Below are 22,141 nucleotides of genomic sequence, written 5' to 3' on the forward strand. Positions count from 1 at the left end.
AGTGAGGTACCGTTTTTTTCGGGAGACCTGGGGGCACGTTGGGTGGGTGGAAATTTGTTGATCCACGCAGATTCCAGAACTTTCCACCACAGAAATGTGAGGAAAATGTGTTTATTTTGTGAAAAACTTAGCTTTGCAAGGGATTCTGGGTAACAAAACCTGGTGGTAGGCAGTCGAGTCACCCCATCCTGAATTCCCCTGGGTGTCTACTTTTCAAAAATGTATAGGTTTGCAAGGTTTCCCTAGGTGCCGGCAGAGCTAGGGTGCAAAAACTACAGGTAGGCACTTTGCCAAAAAAGGGTCAATTTGTAACTGCTAAATTTAGGTGTGACCACGTTGCATTTTCCGCCGTTTCCTGTCGCAGGCACAAGGCCGACCCACACAAGTGAGGTACCGTTTTTATCGGGACACTTGGGGTAATTCAGATTTGTAAATCAACTGTTATTACCAATTGAGCTTTCATGCATTTCTCCCTTTGAATGACAGACATTGAGTAAAAAAAAAATCTTTATGAAAAATGACCAATAATTCTCATGCTAGTATGAGTATTCCCAACTTTGAAAATGTGCAATTATATACTGTTTCTGAAGTCTATAATTTGTACCCAATTCAGAAATACATAGGTGTCTTTCATACAGATTATTCCATGTATACATTTTCCAAGACAAAGTGCACTATACCCAGTAAATGAAAAAATACCATTGCAAGTTGCTGCTCAGTTTTTGGATCTGGGTTCGTCGGGTTCTTGGTGAAACTACAAGTCCTATATATCCCCACAACCAGGAAGGTCTAACGGATGTAACGGTATATTGCTTTCCAAGAGCTGTCAAAATTAGAAAAAGTTATAGGTGAAAACGTTGAGACAAAAGGCTGTTTTTTTCAACAAAATTTCAAATATTCCAATATCTAACTGTTAGTTTCTATAACGAAACCTTCATGGATTTAGACAAATGACCCCTTTCTGAATTCAGAATTTTGTCTACTTTTCGAAAATGTAAAGCTTTCCAGGATCCATTATTGCTTTCAAACTCATTTCTACCATTAACTGGAAGGAGGTGGAAAGCTCTAAAAATAGCAAAAATAGGCTATGTCCCAGAAAAATGCCAAAACTGAGTGAAAAATTTCGGTTCTCTGACAAAAGTCTGTCATTCCCTGAAAGCTGAGAAAATGGAGATTTCAGCCCCACAAACCTTTTTGTGATACCATTTTCAGGGAAACACCCAGAGGCTTTCATTTGCAGCCCGTTTTTCCCATTTTTCTGAAAAAAACAAAAAAATCACTATATTTTGCTAAATTTCTGGGCCCCCTCCAAGGGAATCCACAAACCCAGGGCGCCTTTAGAATCCACATGATGTTGGAAGAAAAGGACGCAAATTTGGCGTGGATACCTTATGTGGTCAAAAAGTTACAAGGGCCTAAGCGCGCACTACTCCAAAACGCCAAAAAAAGCCTCAGCACAGGAGGGGAAAAGGCCTAGCAGCGAAGGGGTTAAAATGAAAGAAGGGAAAACAAAAGACAACATTTTCCAGTCAACAAGCAAAGCAATCACACTAGGAAAATTGAAACAACTACAGCAGAGATACGAAGGTAGCACCCTGAAAACTGGAACTAAGGGTGATGGAAAGAAAGACAAGGGACAGGAATAGGTAACGGGCAAAATAATGGGTGTTCTGGAAACAAGAAATGCACTAAAATAGTTCTATTTCTGGGAACAGACACAATGCAGAACAGTGCTAGTTCAAGGAACAGTAATTTGGTTATAGACAGGTAATCAGGAAGCTTTGGAAACAATGATAGCAATGGATCAGCAATAAGGAAACTATGCAAATGAAGATTACCAATACCTTTGGAATTAAAAAATTAGGAATACTAGAAACAAAGGGTCAGCAAAACAAGAACAGTGATCAAATGACCAGCGTACACTTTAGGAATCGGAGTGTTTTAAGAAGTTAACTAATGATAACATGCATCAGGAGGTCACGCTAGCACCTGAGATGGAGCAGTGAGCACGCAAATATAGAATTTTGATGCTTTGGCGAGAAAAGCACGCAGCTCCAATGAAAAGGGAGCGTGTGCATCATAAATGATCAAAACAATGGAGGGAAAACATCCTTTCAAAATAGAAACCTGTCTTCAGCACCGTCATTTATACCGGAAACAAGTAAAAATAAGACACTATTAACACTACACCGGTGCAATACTATTGGTCTTGCCCAGTGGATTAACCCACAAAAATAAACATGGTCAGCGACTAGCTGCCGCCTCCCCCCCAATCCGGCACCCAATACCCAGGAACGTGGACACGAGACGTCTTTACTTTTTGGAAGGCGGGCGCTAGTCGCCCGGCCGTATTTATTAAAGTATGAAATTAAAAAAGGTTTTAATTGCATAATCAACAATTTATACAAAAATTCAGCAGGACATTTAGGTACATACTCTTAGCAACAAGTTTGAGAGCCTGACTTTAACAAAACTCTAATACATGTTGTACCTAACTTATACTAAACATCCTCATCTAGAATTTTTGTACATTTCTGGCCATATGGCAGGGTCACTACCGGTGTCAGGTCCTACAAGCTGCGCCTCCCCTCTGGATGTGCGCATGCGCAGTGTTACCCCGGGAATTGCCCGGTCTACGCCCTGAACTCCATTTACCCACTAAAGGAGGGCCCTTACTCTGCGCCGGTGGCGTCATGAGTCCACGCGCGCGGGGTGGCTACCAGCCTAAGGAAAGCGTGAACTACTCCTACCCGCGCTCCTTTGCTTTGCAGCATCTATTACCTTGCCCCTGGAGTTGTGGGAGTGGCCCGCAGGCTCCTCCCCCTGGGCGGGAACCTCCATAGGATGATGCCCGCCCCCTCAGACCTCAAAATATGTGCTCACCGATAATGACCTTACCGCATGCCCCATACCTAATAAATACGACGACCTATGGGAAAAAAAAAAAAAAATTCTAAAGGACAGCTACACTGGCTAATAAAACAGTATCAACGTATAGCTACAAAGGGAAAAAAGGCCTAAAGACATATAGCATTAAATACAGTACACTTCAAACAGTATCAACGTATAGCTACAAAGGGAAAAAGGCCTAAAGGCACATAGCATTAAATACAGTTCACTTCAAACAGTATCAACGTATAGCTACAAAGGGAAAAAGGCCTAAAGACACATAGCATTAAATACAGTTCACTTCAAACAGTATCAACGTATAGCTACAAAGGGAAAAAAGGCCTAAAGACACATAGCATTAAATACAGTTCACTTCACACATGATTTGCTAAAAGGGGGAAAAAATTCCTAGACAAAAGCATCAACAAAATACACCAACCATTCATCTCTATTACCCTGTGAGACCCGTGGACCGTACATCCAGAACTGACCCTTCAACCAGAGATAAGAACTGTTACCCAACTTTTTGTTCCAAGGGATGGTGGGTGGGAAAACAAAGAAGCCCCGAGCGCGGGGCACACCGTTTCGGCGAGGGAGCGTCCAGGGACAAGGGGGTCTCCTGGGCGCTCCCTATCTCTTTATTCCTGAGGGGCCAGGTGGCCCCTCCTCTAGCCCGCCCCCCCTGACCCGGACCCACTTCCCAGGATCCGGGTCAAGGGGGCCACCAGCCAATCGGCGGTGGGCCGCGCCCCCCAGGGCACGCCCCCACCGCCGAATGGCAATAACGGAGACAGTGGGGGCGACGGTCGCCGCGCCGCCATGCGTGCGGGGGGGCCGAGGGCCCCCCCTTTTCACATGGTCAGCGACTAGCTGCCGCCTCCCCCCCAATCCGGCACCCAATACCCAGGAACGTGGACACGAGACGTCTTTACTTTTTGGAAGGCGGGCGCTAGTCGCCCGGCCGTATTTATTAAAGTATGAAATTAAAAAAGGTTTTAATTGCATAATCAACAATTTATACAAAAATTCAGCAGGACATTTAGGTACATACTCTTAGCAACAAGTTTGAGAGCCTGACTTTAACAAAACTCTAATACATGTTGTACCTAACTTATACTAAACATCCTCATCTAGAATTTTTGTACATTTCTGGCCATATGGCAGGGTCACTACCGGTGTCAGGTCCTACAAGCTGCGCCTCCCCTCTGGATGTGCGCATGCGCAGTGTTACCCCGGGAATTGCCCGGTCTACGCCCTGAACTCCATTTACCCACTAAAGGAGGGCCCTTACTCTGCGCCGGTGGCGTCATGAGTCCACGCGCGCGGGGTGGCTACCAGCCTAAGGAAAGCGTGAACTACTCCTACCCGCGCTCCTTTGCTTTGCAGCATCTATTACCTTGCCCCTGGAGTTGTGGGAGTGGCCCGCAGGCTCCTCCCCCTGGGCGGGAACCTCCATAGGATGATGCCCGCCCCCTCAGACCTCAAAATATGTGCTCACCGATAATGACCTTACCGCCACAGGCCAGCATTGTTAACCGACGATCTGGCCTCCCCCTGCCTCGACCTCCCTAGAAAATTCTCACTTTAGGAAAAAAACCTTCCAACCAGGCCCTCACCTTATCAGACCCCAGGACCTTCCCCCCCTCCGTCTGGTAATCCCTCCAACCAGGCCCAGCTACTGTCAGACCACAAGACGTTACCTGCTCCATTCCAGTGAACTCCATCCCCCACGTAATACCGTCCACCCCCCCGACACGCCCATGAGGTATCGTCTGCAACAGGGGGGGCTTGAAATAGCTTTTCCAACTGTGTGTCGATCCTCTTTACCGAGTGATTCAACGCCCTAACCGAATCCCCCGCCCACCCCTGCGACAGAGTTATGAGTTGCGACCATACTACTGTGCCACCCGGGCAGATCCTGGCACTCCACCCTGCAATTGAGATAATCTCCTCAATCAGAATGCGCCTTCCCAGTTTATCCAAATCAATCTCCCCCAGGTGAAGTATCGCCACTGACGGGGGAAAGTGCCGGCTCGCTAACAGCCCTCGGAAGTAATCCCTAAACTGGTTGAGACATAACCCCCCTCTCTAGAAGAATGAGATGTCCAGGAGACCCACCCGCAGTGGAGATGAGCTCATCACTTGAGTATTTGTCTCCCCAGTGTGGCCAAGTAATCCCCCCCAAGGTGAAGTATCCTCCCTGACGGGGGGGGTCGGGCTGCTGCGCTAAGAGTCCCTGAAAGAAGTTCCTGAAGTGACCAAGGCACAGACCCCCAAACCAAATCTACCCTGTCCCGTGTCCAGCCTGTTGCTTGTGCTGGCACGCTGTAGCTCCTCCCCTTCCGGTGATGCGTTCCTCCCCTGCGTCACAGGTTTGGGAAACTGCAATAACCAGGAAAAGACCAAGAAAAACCTGGGGGACAATTCCCACTTCCACCTTAGGGAATGGGTAGCACTTACACCTGCCAGCAATACTTGGGCCCTTGGTGTCCTCTTTCACCACGTATGCTTTCCTTTTGACGTCCACCCGCTGCTGATGTTGCGGTGTGGAGCAACCCCTCCGGTATCCGCCTTGGACCCAGCCGTGACTGACGTAAGCATCCTTTGGGCTGTCCACCTGTTGCAGCTGTTTGTGATGTGGAGCACTCCGGGTATCCACCATGGACCCGGCCATACATAAAATGGAAAGATAAACATACACCATTAATGTTTCTGGCGATAACTGCTGTCCACGTGCTAGTCTTTCATTACCCTCAGTTGCTAAGTCTTAGATAATATTAGCGCCAGATGACTACTCATTAACATGTTGACAGTAAATGTTAAGCATAGCCACAGTTTGTGCTCCATGTATTGCGATTGAATTAGTGCTACCAAGAGTGCCCTGGAGAACGACCTCTATTAGGCGTACTACCCCTGTGCAGTACAGTGACCCAGCGGCAGTGTCACACTATCCCGTGTGCAGTCCAGTGACCCATTGGTAGGCCACGGCACATTTATGGTTCTTAAAAAGGCTGCCGTAAACCAGGACATCACCTCCTGTTCCTGGTTTTCCACCCATTTTCGCATAAGATCTATGTGTGACACAAGACAGTCTACTTAACAGTGCAGCATCACAGTCTACAGCTAAAACAATTAGCACAGCCCTAACTCCGCCAGGCCATAAGCTGGCCCAAGGGCCTTTTTGGCTCACCACTTTGGCTTCCGGGAAATATCATCCTAGCCAAACGGACATGATCACAAGCATCCCCAGAACTATGTGATGCCACAACTAAGCTCATAGGCACCTTTTTATGTGTGACATGAAGGTGTGTATGATTATCAGGACCCCAAGTAGTCTTTCTACAGGCTCTAGGCCCCATCTCTATTCCATTCGTTGTACCCCTACCACATTATTAATATATGGCTGTGGTACACCCCTAGAGTACCACGTATATGGTGCGAAATTACTGTGTGCCTTTAGCCTCGGAAAGGAACTAAAGGGATGTGTGAGGGACAAATACATATAATTGTTATACACCTGTTCTTTTTTATTTTCCCCATTCATGAAATTATAGACTGGTAAAACACGCTGCTCCACATTCCCTCAAGACTTAGCCTGAAGGCTGCACGCGATACAGCTACCACTAGGATAGCTCACTAATAATGTGGACTTTAACCCATCAACCATGAAGGGCCGTTTGGACTGGTGTAATGTCCCCCCCTGGAATAGTGAACAGCACCTCAGATGTTTATCACCTCCACAACGAAATAATTCCCTCGTTTGGCTTTCTGCTTTAGCTCGGCAAGGGATGTGGGCCCTGGTAAACCGGCTTCCACCGTCTCGTCACGCCCTACCCTTAGATGTGCGTTAATCCCCAGGAGGAACCCAAGAGAAGGGGGGGTATACCCTATTCGTGAATCGTTCCACTATTGTTCTAACTATCCCCTCAGCAGACACCAATGATAGTAATTCTAGAGTGTCAAAATTTGACTTATGTCTATGGCTGTTCCTCGCGTAAGATAAATAAGCAGCAACCATGGCTTGGATAAAATATTGCAAGTGCCTGGAGGACATCAATGAAGAAGCCCAGGAATGAACACCAAATTACTACTCTTTGTGCTCTGCAGCTCAGAAACCAGTTGGTGTGCCCAGCATGGACGCAGAGTGTTTGCGTTCTGCTTCTGATACGTGCCCTGTACCATTACAATACAGTGGGTTCCCTTGGAAACGCTAAAAAATGTGGGGCCTTGGTGGGATGCCTACCAAACATTGTTTGTATAGTCGGCCCTCAACACTGCTGTTAATACTAGGAACAATTGTATAGTGAAAGCAGCCGTATAACCCTTTTCCCGCTATCCAGACCGTCATCATTGTGTGGTGCATTCCCTAAAGTATCTTGGCTGGGAGCCATCTGGAGTCTCACACCTAGATGGAAATACAATGGAGGCGAAACAAAGGCAAACAGCTGAATATTGCTTTCCAAGTACCTAAGAGAGGCCTTTTTTCGGTGCCGATATATGGGAATATGCATGCACTGTCACAATGTCAGATGTGTTTTTCTGTCCCAGTATTTACTCATATTCCAATTTAAAACCCACAATTTTGCCTTTTATAGTGCTACTCATCTCAATGCAGGGTGTCAGAGCACTTTACATTACACATACCCCTTATACCTTGAAAATAAATTGTGTGTGTAAACCACTGAACAGTGTGTGTAACTTAAGACCAGGGCCACTGAAATTACGCGGCAATGAAGGATTAAATTAAGTAGCAGGGCTTGCTACATTATGCAGCATAATGCGGCACATCTTTGGGTTAGTACCAGTTCTTTATTCTGTCATATGTTCACATCTTAACACTATCTGGATAAAAGGTCTTATCTTATAAGTATTAATTGAACACCCCAATACACAACATGCACTTGAAAGGTGAACAGTCAGCTTTTGCAAAGTGCATTCCGCTTCATAGGAACATGCATTTCTAGTAACTTTTGTTCATTTTGAGCTAAGAACAACTTGTAAATTATGCAGCAGAAGATGTAATATGTGGCAAATGTAGCCAATCCAGTACCATGTGAAACAATTGCAGTGGCAGCAGAATCACATAATGCCAGTGGGCCTGCATGAAATAGTGAGGGATACATGATGCAGGAGACACACGTCCTTCCTAGCTCACTGTGCAATGTTAGAAGGGTTGTGATGTATGAACTGCAAATAACCAAAGGATCTCTGTGCTAAAAGCAGTTACCCACTTACCTACCTACATAGATGACAAAAATCTGTCATCTGCATATTACATGATGAACTTAGTAGGAGAAACATTAACCCTCCACGCTACTTTAATCTAAAACTGGGATTGGCGAAAACGTATATTCCTCCATGAGAGAACTGTCTCTAGATTAATGACTGCCGCAGGGACCTAAATGCACAGCAGTGCCTGGCTAAAGGGCACAGCTGCACATTTAAATGTAACACCTCCTTGAGGACCAACAGCAAGATCAAATAGCTCTATGCCACCAGTGACGCTATGCTCCAGGCAAGTGGCTTTTCGTTTACAAATCTTTTCCGGATGTGTTAGTTCAATTAAATAAACTGTCACGAGCTAAGACTACGATATATAGACTGTACAGGAAACCCTATCTTTTAGCAGAACACACGTTTAAAGGGATATTTCGGTGCAGACATTCATTTCGCATATTTTTGCTTTTCATCGACTTATTTCCAATGAAGTGATACTTCAGCTGAACAACAAAAAGGGAACTTAAACTTGGCGCATTTAACTTACAATATTCCCAAGCCTTACCTTGGTACCGCTGAATGCTTCTGGCTAAGTTAAGAACATGCATTTTTCATTGTTTTCAAGCATGGTGTGCAGATAGAGTCAAGTAAAATTTATGATTACGGATGTTTAGCGTCGATACCGAGGCTCAAACATACATCGGGTGACTAAGTGAATAGCCATGACTCACAAGATGGCCAGCGTCGATACCGAGTCTCGAAACTTGGCATCTTTAAAGCCACATCCATTATCATAAGTAACATAACCCAACTTCCTAGTCGTTGCAAACAAGAATGACACAACCCACTCATCGAAATTGATACCCCACCCCTATTACATAAAAGTCTTAACCAACGACACACCACCCTGACCCTACCCTTCAGGGCTAAACACCCGCCAACAACACCACGGTCAGTGCAAGCACAGACCATCCCTCACGAAAACACCTCCCTCTTCTTCCACTCTACATCGCTCGTATCAAGTCCCAGATGAAAATATGCATTTACTTGTTGCATTATAAAGCTCCTATTCCACCCAAACGGGTTTGTTAGTTGTGCAGTTGCGGATCTCAGTAATTTTACTGAAATGCTCCGCTGTTATATCAGGCTAAAGGCTTCCACTGACTTCTATGCTCTCCACGTCAAAACCCTTATCTGCAGCCTCCGAACTTGTCAGAACAGCAACGCATCCTCCACACTCGTCGCTGTACAGTGTACACACCATCTCCCCTGACTCCTGTAGTGTTTTGCGTTTGTTCCCCACATCAACAGCATTCTCAAGAAGCTATTGGCCTGTCTCTGCAACAAACTGAGCCCATTATTACTCAACCTCGCCGGGCTCCGATAGCGGATCTCACCAGCGTGGCTCCCCTCGCACCCAACCTCTTTATTCGAGCTGTATCACATCGGTGCCCTTTAACTTGCACTTGAGGGGGGTTACAATCACAGCCCTCCCAATTCTGGTGGACCCGCGCCCCTTCCCGAAAGCACCACCCGCCTACCTATGCAACTGCCGAGTGCTCCCACACTCGCTCCTCAGCCCCCGCTCCGTAGCCTCTTCCTCTCTTCTCTCCTTCCTTGTCCTCCCGACAGCCGAGGACCCCCGCCGATGACCCTCGCAGCCTTGTATCTCCGGGCGCCATCGCGTTCTTCTCGCCTTTGCTCGATGCCCTGTAGCAGGAAAACAAAAACAAAGAAGCCCCGAGCGCGGGGCACACCGTTTCGGCGAGGGAGCGTCCAGGGACAAGGGGGTCTCCTGGGCGCTCCCTATCTCTTTATTCCTGAGGGGCCAGGTGGCCCCTCCTCTAGCCCGCCCCCCCTGACCCGGACCCACTTCCCAGGATCCGGGTCAAGGGGGCCACCAGCCAATCGGCGGTGGGCCGCGCCCCCCAGGGCACGCCCCCACCGCCGAATGGCAATAACGGAGACAGTGGGGGCGACGGTCGCCGCGCCGCCATGCGTGCGGGGGGGCCGAGGGCCCCCCCTTTTCATTCGCTGACGGCTATAATAAAGGCTGCAGCATGACTTTGCATTGGCCTTCATGTCTACATTCCTCCCACTTAAAAGTCATGCAGCACCACGGCCTCTCTGTACCACCTACAACTAAAATGCTTAATGAAGGAAATTTCTTGGAAGGGCGTTGGTGTGAGAGTGACTGGAGATTTGGCAATTTGTTGTAACTGAGCTCCCACAAGACCAATTCTATGCAATCCCAATATAGGCTTGCAAAAGGCCTAGTTGATGTATCATGCCTTTACCTTGAATGTTAATAAAAATTATAATAAAAGGTATTTTTTTATACAGCCACGCATGCAGCACTTCTGAAAATTGTAAGCACTGTAAATAATATATTTTATTCAAGTTAGCAGTGGTGGAATTAAATTAGTTGTCAGGACATACAGCTGGACCCCTGAAAACAACGTTCCTGACTAATCGGTGTAATGAGTACGTTGATGGGTATTTTTATGAGATCTTCATGTGTGTGTTTTTTCAAAGGGAATCCAACTGTATAATAAAGAATTGCTGAGTCCATCACGAGTGGTAGTCAAAAGGTGTATCCTAAAAGTTATACTTGGCAAACGTTATCTATCTACTATGTAAACTGAATATTATTATTTTTTTGCAGTTTTATGTAGCGCGAACTTGACCCGAAGGTATTGGAGCCTTTACGTGAGCACCAGTTAGTCATGTTACACAAGGACATATTCATTTTTGGTAGGTGTTGGGAGATTATGAGGCAGATTTACAGGACAGTGACTCAATGTGGAACACAAGCCATTTGGCTGCACTGCACTGGGTCAATTTCAAAGCACAGCGATGCAACATAGTTACAACAATATGTCGCATCTCTGTGCTTCACCCTGCACTGGCGCACATGCTGCTGCTATGTGCCGGCATAGGCACCTTTGCACCATGGTGCAAGGATGCCTGCGTCGTGGGGAGATTGTTTTTGTGCAGGAAGGTGCCCCTTCCTGCACAAAAACAATCACTACAGGCATTTTCCTATTTCAATTTGTGCTGTAGAATACAGCACGCATTGAAAGAGGAAAACACGAGGAGGAATTAAAACATTTCTCCTCGTTCGACTCCCCTGGGGTGGCGTAGCATACTGACGCATTTCCAGGTTTACGATTCCTCGTAAATCTGGAAATGTGTCTGGTTCCATGGGTATTGCGTGGGACCACACACAGCAACACCCATGGAATGTCCCTTTCACGCAAAGCGCTGCATCTAAAGGGGCCATATTTACAAGGACAGGAAAGGTCACGCAGGGTGGCTTTTCCTGTCCTTGTAAATATGGAGCAGTAAAATGCGCTACTGAGTACGTCACAAAAAGTGACATACTGGTGGTGCAGGGGGCTTGTAAATCTGCCCCTAAGTGATTTGCCCAGAATCACAGGATGTTGAGCCAATGCTGTGACTCGAACCTGGTTCCCCAGTTCCAAAGTCTGCAGCTCTGGCCGTTACGCCACATCATCTTTTAAAATATACCTGTAAGTTCTAAAACACCTGTTTTTAATCTACTGCTGAAGAATTGTAATGGTGTAAAGAAATTAAATGTGGTTAAATGTACCAAGTTACTGGCCCATGTCACCTCGCAGAAGCAAAAGAGTTAGAGACGGAAGGAAAGGGAGAGAGTGAGAGGAGAGACAAGGAGAGGGAGTGGAGACCCCTTTAATTTCAATTAAATAACTCCAGGAACTCGAAAAGGCGAATGCCAGTCGTGTAAAGGCTGCTTCAATCTGAAAAATACATTTTTATCCGTACCGAAATGCAAACACTTTGAACACAAAAAGCTCAATCCTACATCAGAAAAAAATGACAAAAAAAATTCCACTAAAATAGTTTTGTTCATTGGAGTTTCCCAACGCAAGGCCTTTTTGTAAATATTTGTTTCAGGTCAGTTAGAGCGTCAAACGTACCTGTGAAAAATCTCCCTCAGGAATGCCACCAGGCTGGAAGGGGGGACTTCCGGTGTGACGCAACGCAGCGCAGCGTGGCAGGCGCCCTACGTTGTCACGTTCATTTCATTTTAAGTGCCAAACGGCCAGCAGCAACAGTCCAAGGATTTTCAGCCCTCCGGGCAAAAAAGCATATGGCTTCGGATTGCCCCCAAACACGCACCAGTGTCCAGGAATAATCCCAGTTAATTCCCGACCCTGAAATGCCGTTACCAGGAACATCTGAATTAACAGGCCACTGGTAATTGAGGCCTGGGGCCGTGCACAAGGACACCTTGTTTTATGGAAGCACCAACCCCGGCCTGCTGGAGTTCTGATCTAGTGTATATACAAGCCAACCCTCCCAATTCAGAAGGGAGACTTCCTAGACTAGTCTCATGCCTCCTGATTCCTGCATACAGAAACCGGCTGTTTCAGATTTTTGTAAAGTTGCCCAAAAAATGTTGATGGCTGTCACTTACGCTCCAATCTCCCACTCCAAGAATGACCTCTGATATCAAAGGTCAACACCCTGTCCTTAATTCTTGGAGGGAGAGATTAGAGCATGTGACAGGCTTCAACCTTTTTTTGTGTGGCTGTTTTACATAGCATAAATAAACACAGAGTATAGAACTCTGTTTATGTTTGCGCTATGTTATTGAATTGCCAAAAATTAAATGCTGATTGTCTGTCACCACCATACATGGCAATAGATCGACTATGCTTCAATATAAATCACTAGGGAAAATACATTCTCAAGACTATTTTTTTAAATCTCCCACTTACCTGCTCTAAAATGTATGCAAGACCATTCAAGGAAATTACAAGTACGTTGAATCTATAGGCCAAATGAACAAACCATTTTTGTTGCAAACGTCCCAATTTGTAAAATTAAGCAGTTTGCGACCGCAGAAAAACTTTTTGGCATCAACAAAGCCCAAATAACGATTCAGTAACTTGTTACCAAATCGCAATTTGAGTTTTGAGAGTCAATATTAGAATGGAACGTGTTTGGGGCATCCCTTCCTAATATCGAAGCACAGTGGTATGTGTGAATTTTTTGCTACCTGTATGAGGTCCCAAAACATTCGGAAATTACGGGATGTCTTCCCCTTTAGCAAAACATTTTTAAAAAACAGGCAGTGGGCCCAAGGACTACTGCCTACTCTTAAAAAATGAAAAGAACTTTATATTTTTTAAACTCATCCAGTTTTACTTTAACCTGTTGACCGCGGGCGAATTCCGCCGCGGTGCGGACGTTTTAACCAGTAGGCGGGATTCGGACGGCCCCTGGCTGTCCTCCGCACACGCCTACCGTAACGTGGGACGGCCAGGGGCCGTCCGCAGCACCCAACGTATTAAGGAAAACAGGTGCATTGAAACAAAAAAAAAGACTGCTTTTTTAAAAAGCAATCACAGGCATAGTGGTCTGCTGACCCTAGGAGCCCACCATCCCCGTGATGGCGGGCACAAATTGTGACCTATCTCATTACAATTCATAAGGTAGATCGATTTGCGACTCATTAGGAATCACTTTTGGAATCTTTTAAGTTTTCTTACATTACAAATTGCAATTTCGTAATTGTGATTCACTAAAAATCACAATTAGGAAATTGCAATTGTGAAGTTTAGAACATGCGGCCCTATGTTGTTTGGACCTCTCGACCAGATGTACTAACATTAGTAATACCAATTTCCTAATTGTGATTCTCTCTGAACCGCAATTAAGAAATCGGTAATCATAATGTATGAAACTCTTTGGAGTTTCATTAGAGATACCTTGAGGATCAAAAATTAATGATGTAGGTCACAATTTACGGCCCATTAGGAATAGCAGCCATCACAGGGATGGTGGTCTGCTGGGGTCAGCAGAGCACCATGTCTGTGATTGCTTTTTAATAAAGCAACTTTTTTTTTTTTTTTAATGCAGACAGTTTTTCTTCAAGGAAAACAGGATGAGTTTACAAAGAAAAAATGTAACTTTACAGTTGGGACCACTGCTATCTCTTTATAAAAAAGAAATTCTAATAAGGGGCCCATTCCAATTTGCAAATGGGTTACCTTCCAAGGTATTTGGAAGGGACACCCAAAACACGTCCCTTCCAAATACCAAATCGCAAATGGCGATTCGGTAACAAGTCACCTAATCGCATTTTGTACACCAGAATCGGCCATTTGCGACCGATAAAATGCTTCATACATCTGGCCCTATGTTATTTGCGACAGTAGGGTGCAGCTGTCACCCACGCCAGACGTGTATTCCAGAAACAGACATAAGGCACCAAATAGTTTAAAGAAGAAAATGTCAACTTTCTTAAAAGTGGTATTTTTAGAAATGCAATTAAAAACAACTTCACCATCAGTTGTGTTTTTAAATTGTGTTTAGATACACCAAATGTTAGGCTCCCATCTATCCCAATTGGAAATTATACTTATAAGATAATAAGGCAATCCCAATGTAATACAATGGGAGAGATAGGCCTTGCAGTAGTGAAAAACTAATTTAAGTGTATTTTTACTACCAGGACATGTAAAACTTACAAGTACATGTCCTACTTTTTAAATACATTGCACCCTGCCCACGGACGGTCCAGGGTCTACCTTAGGGGTGACCTATATGTAATAAAAAAGAAAGTGGGGGCCTGGCAAGTAGGTTAACTTGGAAGGTCGACATGGCAGGACAAAACTGCACACACAGGTTCTGCATTGGCAGGCCTGAGACATGTTTAAGGTGCTACTTAAGTGGGTGCACAATCAGTGCTCCAGGCCCACTAATAGCATTTAATTTGCAGGCCCGTGGCACATGTAGTGTCCTTTACTATGGATTTATAAGTAAATCAAATATACCAAATGTGGATAAGCCAAACCTTACTGTAAAGAGAAATCACAAGCACTTTAGCACTGTTTTCTTTTTGTGGAGTTTTATATAGCGCAACTAGACCCAAAGGTATCAGAGCACTTTACATGAGCACCAGTGACGTTGCAGACGGACACCTTCATTTTGTGTTAAGCAGGGGAGATTAAGTGATATGCCCAGAAACACAGAATGTTGAGCGTCCCTGTCAAGACTCAAACCCGGTTTTCCAGCTCCTAGGTCGACCGCCCTAGGCATTAGGCCACTAGTTAGCAGTGAATAAGTGCTCAGAGTCCTAAAGCCAACAAAAACAAGGTCTGAAAAAGAGGAGGAGGAAGGCAAAAGGTTTGGGATAACGCTGCAGAAAGAGCCCTTTCCAACATGCAGGATCAAGTCAATTAATCTGCTGGCCTGCAGAACGATCTAAGGCCTCTCCACACAGTAGAGCCATTAACAGTGCTTGACCCAATTCGTGGGAATGGAAGGGGAGGTGGAAATCTGCATGACTTAATTAACTCCTCACATTATATTTGGACTGGGCAAGCTAAAGCCCATAGGAACAAAGAAGGAAGGCCAGACCTCTTGAGACAAACACTATGAGGTTTGTTTTGAGGGGAATGGATCATGCATCTCTGTCAGCTGTGTACCTGGCCTAGGTTCCCTGGGAAGGTCTTCCCAGGGATCAATTGAAACTTTCATTTTAAAATGTCCCTGAATGCTGTTCAAAAAGGTTGTAGCATGGGTAGAGGAATTATGATGCACCCTAGTACTGAATAGGGATGCTTGGCTTCTAGCACTTTCAGCTCCCACTTCCCTGTGGGCTGCAATGCTAGATTAATGCTCTTCTGAATGGGAAAGCCACCTGATCCCAATAGGAAGATTAACTGAAGGACTTGAACTCAAGTAGGCACCCAGGACTATCATGGGCTTCTCCAGGACCAGTAGTGATGGCCTCCTTATGCCCCTAAGGAACAGTTGGGACCTACCTCCTGGAGGACCATGGACGGTCCCCTTCAGGCTTCTGGAGGCTATCCTTGGCTCCATTAGCACACAGGAGCCCTTCAAGTAGCTATGAGGTAGTGAGACCCAGGCAGTCGGACAGGGAGTAGGTTCTGCTTGCTGGCCTGAAGGGGGTAGGGGGTGGGGGGGGGGGGCTTTGGAAGATGCCTCCAAGCAGGAGAGAGCATCCGGAGACGACTAAGCAGAGTGCAGGTCTGGCAAGGAATCAGTAAAACCAAGCCTCCCCCCCCCAAAGAAAAAGTACCCTTGCGAGGCCAGAAGGCCTGACAAATATGCTCCTGTGGGCTAGGGATAGTCCGCAGGAGCAAAACAAGACCAAGCTCTCGAACATCACCCTACGAGGCCAGAAGGACCAGGTGGAAAAATGAATGGATAGCACACCGATGGATTTTTTTTAATGTTCAAATACCTCAGAGGCTGGCACAACCTGTATTTCAAATTCTCCATGGCAAGGTGTGTGTATAGGACCAACTATCCAGGTTCCTCCTTGCTCCCAGGTACCTCAATTTTAGGGGACCAACACATGGAGGACTGTCCTCGGAGGACCCCATTGCCAGGGACCAAGAGGCAAGAGGTGGTCGATGTGGGAAAAAGTCTGTAAGGGCCAGGTCGCCCAAGAGAATCGTTAGTGGCTCGAGTGGAAGTTGAACTTTGGTTATGATCTGTACTGTGCTCTGGATCTCAACCCAGAAAGTCTGTATTATTCGGCGTGACCACTATGTGTGTAGAAAAGTGCCCCTCTCTCCGTACCCCTTGCAGCACATATACAAACCCTGAAACATCTTGACCAGTCTAATGGAGTTAAGATACCAACAAGTCAATATCTCATACGCTTTCTCCTAATAATCGAAATAATTTGAAGATTTAACCGCTCTTTGCCAGATGGCTCCCCAAGTTTTGGCGGATATCTTCTGTAGCCAACTCCCTCTCCCATGGTGACACATAAGCGTGTTTGTGAGGAGTCAACTGCGAGAGGTGGTGGTAGAGCCACGATATGCCTTTATGATGCATGTTATTGAGACAGAGTGACTCCTTGGGGAGATCATCACACTTTAGAGCCAGATGCACGAGGGGCCAGCACGCCCATTGAAGTGCCTGACTCAATCTAAAGCTGTTGCGTCAAGTGAGGACAAATTTGGTAACTAAGTCACCTCATGGCCGTAGGTCACCATCCTCATAAAAGTCACCCAAGATGGGGAACGCCCCTGAACCCAATAAAGTTACACATTATAGTGTTAATTGTATGCAACTAAGCTGCATTCATTGTATGGCCCTCGAGGGGATAAAAACCTAAGTCAACCCTTTGGGGTTGAATCACAAATTGTAAAGGCTGTTCACAGATTTCTGCAGTAGATGCATTAACCAACAGAGCAAATTTACACGATAGCAACATACATCCATAGAGAGAGGGAGGCAAACGTTTATATAAACAGGGAGGAAGATTAAACACCATTTAAATATATGGATGAAAAAATTGACAAATAGGAAAACAAATATGGGTGTAGCCAGTGAACACAAGTAGAAATGTGAGCATGCAAACAGATGGACAGACAGAGGCATAACTAAACAAATATGCAGAAAAGGGACAAGTGCATAGACGCACACAAATAGGGCAAACTGACCCATATGTACACAAAGACCGATGGATAGTCAGAAAGATACCTGGGCCCTAAATCACAAACCCAAAAATGCAGCAGTCAGAAATCTACTCATATCGGATTCCCCCTACGTTTGGAATCGATTATCAAATTTAATAAAATACACAAACAGTCCCAGGATTACACCTGGTAACATACGACAGATATAGATTTAAACACCAGTTCAATGGACAAAATGTATACAATGAGATGTTCTATTAGGCAAGTACAAGATAAGTTCTGCGTGTACAAGTGAAGAAGAAATGTCACGTATCGTTTTTTTCCCTCCATTAAAAAGTTATTTCACATTCATCGACACTAAATAGGAGTGTTGAACCTCCTGCGCTCCACCCAAAATAGCACTTCCTTGTACCATTCACACGAGAAAATATTTGTATTTGAAAAACTACCTTCACTCTGTCTGTGAAGACAATCACCCTTACAAGTCTGTATGTGTTCCCTGCAAGGCCAACCCTCCTGAAACGCCAATATTCCCATCCTGATCCTGCATTTACAAACTGGGAAAATCCAACTCACTGGTGCTGAATCCATTTTCATAAATACAATCTACAAGAGTAAAATTCAACCAGTTGTGATTATGGGAACAAGGTGTCGAATTTATTCAGACGCATTGATGTTTCGATGCACCTAGTAACACAAAAATGTTCATACATCAGGTCCCTAATAAAAACATAAAAAAGAAGAAATAGGCAGTGCATTGTACGGAGCAGAACTCTGGGGTTTTAATAATGTTGATTCCCTCGTAATGGCCGAGAATACATTTTATAAGGAGCTTTTGTCTGTCCTTAGGAGTACCCCAAGCAAACCCATCCAATACGATCTTTGACGCAGATCTATTAAAGATCTTATAATTCTGCGTCCGCTTCTCTATTGGGCCCACCTGTGGCGTACACCAGAGTTAGAGAGATACGCAGACGGCCTTACAGAAGTCATGAACTTGCAGGGGTCTCACAAAATTGCTTGGCTCTCTAAAGTGAAGGAGCTCCTAATGGCCATTGGCCTGTGGATTGTATGGGAGTCCGGTGCTTCAATATCTAAACTGGAGGTTTAGCGGGCATACTGGTTGTGGGTCGACACCCAAGAATCTAGAGCGGATAATCTAGGTAGACTCTCAGACGAGTTTCGTCTGCACAAGACAGTACCCTTGCTTGAACCCTATATGGACTTCATTAGAAAACCTAAAGATAGGGCCTTATATATCCAGTTTAGAATGGGAACTCTACCAGTCCGTGAACGCACCTCCAAATGGCAACCCCCCAATCAGACGCCTGCCATCTGCCTGCACTGCATCGCTGAACTGGAAACCATCCCACATGTCTTTTTTTGTTTGCAGTGCCTATAACAAGCCCAGATCCAAATGGCTAAAACCAGTCTGTCGCCTACTTGAGACTAGAGGCTATGCCCCAGCGTTAAGAATCTTACAATCCGATCCTAATACAGTACTGGCCTGTGGGGTAGCTAAATTTCTTAGCTGGGCGTGGGTGATTAGATCCAAAGCTATGTGATGAATTTTTTCTCAGGGAATCCCCCGGGTTTTTTTTTCTTTTTCTTAACTAACTCAAAGCTGTAAATGGTTTAATGCTGTTTTATCTTGTCTTTTTAATTATTTATTAAGTGTTTTAACTAATAACATGAATTGTATTTTTTTTGTTCTGTGCTTTTAAGATATTTCTATATCATATAAAGCTTTGATTCGCCTTTAAGAAATAGGAATTCGATAGAGCAAGAAAAAATCCATTATGTATAAAAACTTTATTCATGTTTGTTCTTGAGATTCTTAAGCTGTGTACCTTAAAGGTGATCCAGGGTAAGTTTGGGTGTTTGTCAGTTTAAAAAAAACACTTTAATAGGAGTCCGCTGTCACAGTTAAGGTAAATTGTAAGCACACCGTCCATCATCCCCTTTGGTTTTGCTGTGTTTGCCCTAAGCTGGCAGGGTATGCCCAGACGTGGGTCCCTTGCTCACTTTGCCACTGGATTCAAGCTAGCCTGGCTGATGATGGCTGCTTATCCAGAAAACGGTCCCAGGATGCTTGTTTCCGGTCCTTGGAAGACATGGCTGGGCATGGCTGGACTGTTCCCATGAGGCACAGGGTCAGACTGATTTGCATATGGCCATGTCTGAACTGAGGTGGCGGAGTGAGCTAAAGAATGATGATGGATTAAACCCAGATCAGTTGACTGGGGGTGAGTGCTTGCAATGTTCAACACTCCGTCCACCATCCCCTTTGGTTTTGCTCAGTATGACTTTGCGCGGCATTAGACCAAGCCTGCATAAGGATGGAACCAAGAGTTTTTAAAAAAAGTTTCTTAATGAAAACTAGACAACAACTTATTTTATGGGCTGGCTGTCAAGTCGCTGGTTGCAATCGGCATTTAAGAGTCTTGCCTTAATTTAAATAGACAGACCCAGAAGAACAATAAAAGATACATAGAGTTGAACATGATGCGTTTAGTTCGTAAAAAGCTTATGTTGGCATATTATACCTTAATTCTGTGTTTGACAGAAAATGTGAATGCAGTACATTTTAAAATAGTAATTTCGTTTCAGCTGTCTATACATGTAATATTTACTTGGGTGGGGTTTTATTTGTTTCACTCCTACAAACAGGAGCTGTGATGTTTGTTACCCTTGTTAAGTGCGTGGGGAGGAAGGTGGTGTAACGTTTTAAACCTAGAACTAATCCGCTGGTGGTCTGAAGCAGGAGTCTGAAGGGAGGGTGCAGGGCGCTTGCAGGAGCGGTGGCTTTGGGAAAACAAGAGAGTATCACAGCTTCTGCAGCGGTCTAGTTCAGATTCTTACTTTCCACTGCTCTGAAATAAATGGTCATAGCTGCATGTCTTCCCAATCACACATAATTTGAAAATACCAGCAATGCTGCAAATTAAATCAGGGCTACTCTAAAATTGCATGTTGTGCCCAGGTCATGCACTTTAAGTTAGATGAGAGGAATGTAAAGGGTTAATGTTGGGCCATTGGGACGTTAAATGGGGGGTACAGCAGGGGAGGGATTTAGGGTGCAATAGGGGAAAGGGATGGGTGGGCGCACATTTTAAGCGAAAAGATGGCATGCAATTGAGGGACAAGTGTTAAGAAAAAAATTCATCTAAATATGAATTTGCAATCAATCTAATGCAGCGCCTAGTTTCAGTTGCTATAAACTAAACCAGAACATTCCTCAAAACTCAATAGATATTAAAGAATGCAGGATCTATTTTACAGCACACCATTTGTTTTATCTGTGTCACTAAATGTAGCTTAAAGCCAGCCACCACACGGAAAAAGGGTAAGGGCACAATAAGAGCGACAGCATCAAGTTTTCACTAAGTCCCCACATAGTAATAGGTAGGTAACGTTAGGTATATGCTTGAATGATGTTGCTGGTCTAACACTTTTTTTTCACTAAAGTGCTTAGAGGTTCCTGGTTGTGAACTAGTAGCGCTGCACCGGGTACAAGGAGGACAGAGCGAGGTGGTGCTTTTAAAAGGGCAGGAAGGTTCCACTTAAATCTAAGGCATGCATTACTCACAGGACTGGAACATTTGCTCGTATCGCGCTTTCTGTGCCCGGTCCCTCTGCCTCAGCTCCATGGAGATGTGCTCCTTCCAGCAGGGCAGCGATCGCTGCCCGGTGAGCCGGCGATCCGGAGTCCAGTCGTGGGCTGCCATGGCAGTGACAGACTCACTGACAGCGGCTAGCACTAGCAGTGCGAGAAGTTCCATAAACATAGTAAACGGACTACACAAACTTGACTTTCACCAGTAGTAAGGCGACGCAGACTCACGCTTGCTTTCAATTCATAATTCTACGGCCATTTCGGAAGGGTAAATGTTCTGTATAAAAACTAAATATTGAACTATTTGCAGAGAAGAAACATTTTAATCTGAGAATTTTGAATATAGTTGACATAAAAATATTTTTTATGTAGAATCTGAACTCATTAAAAAATTAGATTTTTTATATATCGGGTAACCTTTGGATTCGTTTTCCTTTGTTATATATGGGTTAATCCTCGATAACATTTACTTTTTATAAAAGTGTATGTATAAAACTGAACATGTAGGACATGCGGCAAGAAAAATGCAGGTGCCAAATGGCCGATATCTTAGTTGAGAGGCTTCCCTCAGTACCCCGCCGAGATTTGCATTACTCTCTTGTTTATTTAACGGCACGTGGCTCGGGGAAAACAGCTGCACCCTGTGGGGAAACTTCTAGCCAATGTGCTTCCGCGAAAGGGTATTTCCCGGGCCGTTCCACTTAACCGCAGACAGGGGGATTATGAGTAGAGGCAACAAACAAAAAGTGTGGTTTTGATACTGTGACGTATCTAATACAGTTAGCCTATTTATTCTTACGATAATATATAAAGAAAGCAAATATTATTTAAATACCTAATATGTCATAAAAATGAGTCTGTGTAATTATTTTATTATATCACCCCTCTATTTTCATTTGGGTCAGCTTATATAAAATAAACAACAACATTACGCTTTCTTCACGTGGCTAGCCTACTGCGTCATGTG

The 22,141-nt window shown here is 44.8% G+C and overlaps 1 protein-coding gene across 2 annotated transcripts in view; it reads right to left on the minus strand.

Moving 5' to 3' along the window:
- The window catches only part of ATG16L2 (autophagy related 16 like 2), a 586,089-nt gene extending 564,765 nt beyond the window's left edge, over nt 1-21,324 (minus strand). For both annotated transcript variants that reach the window (XM_078658598.1, XM_078658597.1), the window contains exon 1: nt 21,148-21,324. In XM_078658598.1, the coding sequence (XP_078514724.1) occupies nt 21,148-21,286 (139 nt within the window). In that variant the 5' untranslated portion in view covers nt 21,287-21,324. The remainder of the gene's footprint in view (nt 1-21,147) is intronic.
- Nucleotides 21,325-22,141: the final 817 nt, after the last annotated feature.

This window comes from Lissotriton helveticus, chromosome 8 (genome assembly GCF_964261635.1).
Source record: "Lissotriton helveticus chromosome 8, aLisHel1.1, whole genome shotgun sequence".
NCBI lineage: Eukaryota > Metazoa > Chordata > Amphibia > Caudata > Salamandridae > Lissotriton > Lissotriton helveticus.